The sequence below is a fragment of the Hemibagrus wyckioides genome, linkage group LG11 (assembly GCF_019097595.1).
Source record: "Hemibagrus wyckioides isolate EC202008001 linkage group LG11, SWU_Hwy_1.0, whole genome shotgun sequence".
Classification (NCBI taxonomy): Eukaryota; Metazoa; Chordata; class Actinopteri; order Siluriformes; family Bagridae; genus Hemibagrus; species Hemibagrus wyckioides.
In genome coordinates this window covers 12882068-12889828 of record NC_080720.1, presented here as the reverse complement: position 1 = coordinate 12889828, position 7761 = coordinate 12882068, and the positions used below count along the sequence as shown (strand labels likewise).

The window sequence follows — 7761 nt, the reverse complement described above, 5'->3', positions numbered from 1 at the left end:
AGGGCAGAGGTTTTGATACTTGCAGTTGTTATGAGCTGTGATAAGTGCATACACGCAACACGGTGGTGCAGAAGGTAGTGAAAGAAGCTAAAGTTGCATCTGCAGCAGTGTGCCTGACATTGCTCATGCATGAGCATGCTAGTCTATACTTATATAGTAAGACATTCTGTATAGCTGTGTGCTTATTTATACAGGTTGTGCAATAGAGTACTAATTTATGACAATATAATCTGACCTACAGTAGTGTTTACTTGCACAGGTCATGCATATGAGCGTTATGTTAATATAGTAAGACATAAGCTTCACAGAGAAAAGAATGCAAATACATACACAATGGGAACAGGAAACCATTTATCAGTGTACTCCCCTTTTAAATAAGTGATATATACCAACACAAATTCTCAACCTTTCACTATTTCTCCAAAGCTTCTCTTTTTTTGGAAATATTGTGCAATCTTGAGTAACTAGACAGCCACATACACAGACTGAAACACCAATACATTTTCAATTCAATTCAATTCAATTCAATTTTATTTGTATAGCGCTTTTAACAAAGAGCATTGTCTCAAAGCAGCTTTACGCTGGACCTTCCCCTGTAGCTGTTAGGGATTTTTTCATTTTTGTATCATCCAAGTCCAAGTCTAAAACCAGCAGCTCACATTTAAATCATCATGCTCAAATGTTAACCTGCTATTGAGTCAAATCCAAGTCATTCATGGAGTCATGAGGGGAAAGGGCAAGTGAATCACTAGGCAATGATATGATATATATATACATGTAGTAGTTTAGAGAAAGAAGGTATAGTTTGAGTATCACTGGCATTATGAGGAAGTAATAATATTTATTGCATAAACTATGTTAAACCCAAGTCTTAAATCACAGATAAGAAATCTGGATCTAGTAAAAGTTTTGAAATTATTGACCAAAAAACTAATCGGTACTTGTGAATGAGTTCTAATCATGTGCACACAACGTAAATAATCTTATTATATTGACTTAAATGGACAGCAACAAAAAGTAACAACTGAGGCAGACATTATGGTTACTACTATACATTTACTGTGATACCAAACACTTATAAATAAATCAAAGGTCACTGAAGTAAATGGACTCCTGCGGAACTAAGAACAACAGCGCCACCGACAGTCATGAGTGAAAATACACAGAATAGTATATGTGCTGATTTCTTTCTAGCTCAGACTGTAGATTGATGCAGAATTTTGCTGACAGTTGTGTCAGGTGTTTTAGACAGGCTGAAGTGCCCCGTAGATTGGATATCCATTTGGACTGATATATTTCATCCTATGTGAAAACAACAGGTATCTTGAACAGGAAGGATGTGCCTTATTTTCTTGATTGCTCATGTGTTAAAATATCTTTGAAGGAGAAACTAAAAGTAAATAAAAACCATAATTTTTGTGTGATTTGAATGAAAGCAAGTATGACTTTTCTGTTTAGTACAGTTGCTTTTTAGCAGACACAGAGAGACTTAAAATAGTGATCATTAGTGACCTGTCTGCCTTTAAATGAGAGTATTCCAATTTGTATGCCTAAAGGTTTTATGCCTATGATGAGGCCTCATGTTATAAGACTTGTTCATAATGTTTTCAAAATCTTAATAGTTTTTACTGATATTAAGTATAATTTGTTTTCTACCCATTTTAAAATTGGGACTGGTCATCACTGAGTGGGAATGTAAATGAGATTTGGGCTTTTTTCTGAGCACTTTCTTGTTTCTTACAACAGTGTCATTAGTCTTACTGTTGTCTACAAGCTCTTATTCATGAGGGATCATGAGATAGGCCGGAGTGGGCAACCCACACAAATCTTACTCCCCTTCTACTCTATCAGTGGTGACAGCAGAGGATGCCTCAATCTGTGAGAAAGTGAGAAAGAAGGGAAGAAAGAACGAAGCTTCTGCTGACAATATAGTCACATGATATGAAAAGAGAACCCAAATGCACATACTGCAATGGGGGTTACCATACTGCTTCTACTGCTTCTCTCTCTCTCTCTCAGCTTTCATGAGCACACAGTAGCAATAAGAATGTGTGAGAGTGCATGTGAAAGCCCACATGCTGTTAATAAATGACGGTCTCACGTTCATCTTTCACCCACTGTAACACTGCTTTCTACTGTTACTCCAAAATAGTCACATCACCTTTGATGAAACAAAGATGGAAAATGTTTGAGTTCTTTGAAAGCTCTATAAGAAATGAAACTGCAGTGTGCTTTCAGCTCATGTGATGCATCACGCAAACAATATTCAGCCTCCATTCCGTGCTCGCTGCCTCCGCCCTCTAATGGTACTGAGTTGTACATATTGATGACTGTATTAACAATAGGGAACTACTGCTGGTTTGTTAGTGTGATTAAAAAAAACTCTCCAAAAACTAAAAATAGCAAAGAGTTTAATTTACACATGATTATAAAATGGTGCATCTAGCACACTTTATACAGCAATATTAAAATATAGAGATATAAGTGCCCAAACATCACATCCAAAGAAATGGAATAATAAATAGCTTCATATTCGCTTCATAGTCACTGAGTGAGAAATAAGCACATAATGGTGATTAGATATATCAAAGAAAAAGAGGTAAAAAGTGTTACACAATGCAATGCATACGTGAATTGCATAGCCACATAAGTACTGCAGAGTATAAAAAGGCTTACTGGAGTACAACAGTATTGCTAATAAAAATAAAAAAAACAAAAAACATTCTGAACACATATCAGCTCAGAAAATATGAAGACCTGTATATGCACTTAGTTATTCTTAAAAGCATCTGTTATAACATTTGAACATCCTTTGCTTAGTGATGATTTTCTTAACATGACACATGACTGTGAGTTAAACATTGGCAAACAGATCAAAAAATTAAAATAATGGATAATAACAACTGTAAAAATTGGCTAATAAAACAAAAACATTATAGGTTTTGCTATACTTGTATATACTTTTTCTCCCACACATGGTTTTTGAGCAACTGTTGATTAGAAACATTTCTATGCCATTAATCAAATGTGTTAGATTTTAAGTATAAGTCAACTCCAAGAAGGCGATTCAGATGAACTTTGAATATAATTTGTCAGCAATTTGTTGTTAGTAAAACAAATGAATAGTTGGATGAAGTGTGTCCTCTGATCACATATGTTACTTTTATTCCTTCCTTTCAGAAAGCTTTATCCTGGTCAGTGTCACAGTGGATCCAGAGCCTATACCACGAAAACTGGGCATGATGCTGTACCCTGGATGGTAACTTTTAAAAAACTTTAACTGTAACTTTTGCTTTGTCAGAATGGTGTAAAATTGTGTAAAATAAGTAAAGAAACATTTCCCTTTTTTGGCTCAGGTACTCTCAGATAAACCATAAGACTAAATCAACTGGCTGACGTCTTTGGCATTTGCATAACTTCCCTTTTTCACTTCCGGTTAAGAAAATCACACACCAGCTAGCCAACATTTTTAATTATGTTCAGAATGTCTACACACCCCAAACCCAGCCTCTGTGTACTTCATTATATAAAGACCTTCACAGTTTTCAATTGGCCAAACAGGACATGTAGCCTGGCTTATAGGTGACTGAGAAATGATTCTCAGAGCTCTGATTTTGCGCTCAGGGAACTCTCATGTGTCCCTTTAAGATCTCCACTTGTAGCTGCAGATCCACCTGATTTATCCCTGCACAGGAGTCTTTGCACAGTACCTCTGAATTTCTCTGCTCCAAAAAGGTATACCAATGGGTCCAGAGCTCCATTCAGACAGGTAAGAGAGGAGGTGAGGCGGTTAGCCAGGGCTAGACCTCGCTGTGTTTGGCAGGACAGATCTGGATGCCCATAACCCAGGATAAACGTGGCCCGGCTCACATGGTATGGCAGGAAGCACACCACATAGATGAGCATGACCAGTCCGATTGTACGTAATGCTCGCATCTTCAGCACAGGCTCCATCCTCAAACCCTTCCTCAGACTGTTCACTATGAGCAGGTAGCACGAGAGTGTTGCCAGGAAAGGAGGTGTGAATGCAACAATAAGGGAGACTAAGGCTCGGCGGGAAGCTTTCTCTCTATACAACTGCAAGCACACTGTGGAGCCATTGGCTTCTATAGTCTGCTTGGTCACCAACAGAGGAGCCATGGCTACAATTACTAGAGCCCACAGAGCAAAGCTGGTTATGTGGGCAAAGCGGGCATGGCGGACTTTCAATGAGCTAACAGCATGCACCACAGCAAGGTATCGATCACCAGCTACACAAGCCAGGAAGTAAAGACTGGCATACATGTTAACATAGAAAAGGAAGCCAGCTACACGGCAAGGAACCTCTCCAAATGGCCAGTGACCTCCTGTCAAGTGGTATGTGGCTCTTAGTGGCAAAATAATAACATAAGAAAGGTCAGCTATGGCAAGGTGCATCAAGAAGACGTTAGCTGGGGAGGAGGCTCCTCTTTGACGTGAGAAGATCCACAGGGCAAGGCTGTTGCCATTCAGGGCAAGAAGAAAGACAATAATGTAGTAGAGGCCAAAGAAGAGATTCTCCACTGTGTTGTCTACAGGCTCACAGCTCTCAGTTGTCTGATTGGGCAGCAGTGTGGGAAGCACAGTGGGAGAGAACTCCATGGCCATTACTAGGGAAAAAAGAGAGAGAATAAAGAAAAATTATTGCTTAAACCAATATATATATATGTGATATATATGAACTTAACAATAACCTCATGCTGCTTTGGAAATTAGACATTTGGTGTAATAAATAATTAGTTTTCATTAAAATGTCACATTTAGTAGATCATTATAGAAAGCCAAGGTCTGAATAAACTTTAAAATTTTACTACATTCGAATTGTTCTCATTCTTTCTCAACATTGAAAAAAATTAAGGTCACTTTTTGGCACACTGGGAACATCTTATACTTAAAAACAACAGGATCCTCTTCAAGGTCAAGCTTAAAGATTCAGCGCCAGTGCAAGCAGCGCTCACAACATGTTTCTGAAAGGAGTGAAAGTTTTGGCGTTCAGTGCATTTTGCAGAGTATACTAGGGAGTTGTTTGGGCATTTGGCAATGCAACAGCCCTGAGAAACAGGAGATGTGGTCTCAGGAGAATGTGCAGATGCAGGCAGATGGCTGTTGGCAAATAGTGGGTTATATATGACGGCCGCACCTTTGTCATGGGACTCCAGTGCTACACCCTGCTATATTTTACAGCTCCACATTAGATGTGTCCACGCAACCTAATCCCATGTAGAATTTATAGTGATTGAGATTTTGTGAAAGAAATTTGTGCAAGAATTTACCGCTGCTGAACTTTCCCCAAGACCTAACTGTAATATTTAATAATGATGGAAACACATTTTGCACATTTTATTTTCTTTAACAAGTACAAAACAGATTTACTGATAAAGATGAAGGGATTGTTAAAGTTGGAAAACAAGACAAAATGTTATATCCAAGAGTTCCTGATAATGCCTGCACTTTGGCATTGAAGGTGATCATTGCTTTGATATCATTTCACAATTCAGCTCAACTATTTTAGATTAATTACATGTGAAATATTTTATTTGCCTAATAAGTAGAAAATAAATCAAATAGGCGTAAAGCAAAAAATAATTTCATCCAGTAATAAGACTCTTGCCAAGAAATACTCAAAATTGATTTATTGCTGGTTTAAGAAAAGAATAGGGAGACTAAGCATCAATATTTTCAAAACATCCAAAAAAATGTGAAATGGGTGTGTTAAGGAGTGTTCATGTCCTTGGGGTCTGTGCAGTAAAGACGTAAAGATGTTGAGTAGGTCGATAGTAATTGGGTGGGTGTCCGAACTCCTAAACCATCCAAGCCCTTCAGTAATTGAGACAAATTAAGGCAGACTGTTACAAAACTCTGCTGTTGGGGGAAAGGTTACACCGGATTCTACTTTTCTTTCTTTTTTTTTGCTTCAGCGGAAAGGCTTCTTGTGAACAGGGTAGGCTGAGTATGTGAGCTGAGCTCTGTGTACATGGAAATAGTTCTTGCCCATGGGCGCATTATAAAATAGTCCTAAAGCAATCTGTGGGACTCTGTGCTAAGCCATTTTCTCAGGGGAAAGTGCATTAATGGTAGGTAAAGTACAGTATCCGAGAGTGAGACCGCCATCCACCTGCCTGCTGCCTGTCTAAAAAACACCTTCCGTACGGATCTCTGACTTCTGAATTTCAGAGTTGAAATGCTTTTAAGGACATGATTAAAGGAAAGCAGAGAGAACTTTGCCACAGATGTGCAAGAATGTCAGCACAAATAAAAGGGAATGAGGGAGTCTTGGATTCAAATTCATTAAGAGATTAAGAGATAGTTGTGATTCTGTGTGTCCATGCTACTCATGCAATCATCGGTTTTCAGCTTTATATGAAAATGAGTTTGAAAAAAATAAACAGAACTATCTTTTTTATATCATTTTTAAAAAGATTTTACAGGTAGTCCAGGACATCTTATTATTATATTTCAAACAGATTTTAGGATCATAGAAATATTGGCAAATTTAGGTATACACACTCATGAAAACATAATTTAGAAAGTGAATAAATAACTGAAGGTGTAAATTTGCATTCAATTCTGTAATCTTTTTTTGTATTGTTATGATCAGTCACAATTTGTTTAGCGATGGAAACTTTAATCATATTATTAAAAAATTCAAGAAAGCTGTGCTGAAAATAAATTAAAAACTAAATCAAGTATCACACTCTACCAGTGAGAAAGAGATGAGCACTCACCCGTGTTAGTTCCTCTCAAGTCTGTTGAGCAGTGCAGCCTAGAATGAGTGTAGCAGCGTGAAGTAGAGAGGGTGTAGTTTGGCTCTGTACATGGGTTTGTTAACAGCTGCTGAGAGAGCACAAGGTTATCCAGCAGCTTCTTCTACATGAAGCATTTGTGGAGTACTCAAGACCATGTGGAGGACAAGGCTAATAAACGAATGAACTGCACAGTCCCTGCACTGCAATGTTTTCCAGATACTTTACTGTGGCTCTTTTTGTGCCCGCAACAAATTTGATTACACAAAAGCAAGCCCAATGGGAAGGCTCTGGTGTGACCTCTGACCCCAGCCTTTTTTCGCAATGCCATTCTCCTCTGAGAGCCACTTGTGCATGCCACAAAGGCTTGAGTCAGAAGATGCGATGCATTTCGGCTGAGACAGAATAATGGCATGCCTTTACAATGTGAGGTCGGACACAGTGCCATGGCAACAGAGACTAGATCCATGCTCCAAAGTCCTGCTGCTGCTACTGAAAAAAAACCTTCCAAAACGAATTAGCCTTCGAGCATATCAATACACTGAAGACAGAGTCAGCATTTTACAGGTCTGTATATGGATAAAGCTGATGAGATGATCCATTCTGTTAAAGTCTCAAACTAGACAGAAAGCCCCCCAGAGCTCACTTCATGGTAAAGGAATGCCTACAGGCTGAGAGAAAACAAGTGTGCATAGATAGGCTGGGGGCCTTGTTGCTTTGGGGCCTGCTGTGTGTTGGGGGAGCATCAGAGACTGGGGCAACAGAGAGCAAAAATAATCTCATCACATGATCTTGAGACAGATGTGTAAAAGAGGCCCGACAGTGCTAATAATCTGTCTTTCATTCTGGAGCGCCACAGCTGTGTAGGACACACATCGTCTCTTTCTGCTCTAATCACGCGTGTCCTCATCGATATTCAAATACAGTTCACTCCTCTGAATAATGCCACTATTTAGGCTCCCTGTCCGCCTCTAGGCTTTGGCTAATAATACTCTGCCAA

The 7761-nt window shown here is 38.8% G+C and overlaps 1 protein-coding gene across 1 annotated transcript; it reads right to left on the bottom strand.

The window, feature by feature from the left end:
- Nucleotides 1–2394: 2394 nt before the first annotated feature.
- gpr17 (G protein-coupled receptor 17) lies at nt 2395–6979 on the bottom strand. The gene is made up of 2 exons (XM_058402025.1): nt 6744–6979; nt 2395–4628 (listed from the first exon to the last, which is right to left on the bottom strand). The coding sequence occupies exon 2, from the start codon at nt 4624–4626 to the stop codon at nt 3601–3603; it is 1026 nt and encodes a 341-aa protein (XP_058258008.1). The 5' UTR covers nt 4627–4628; nt 6744–6979; the 3' UTR covers nt 2395–3600.
- Nucleotides 6980–7761: the final 782 nt, after the last annotated feature.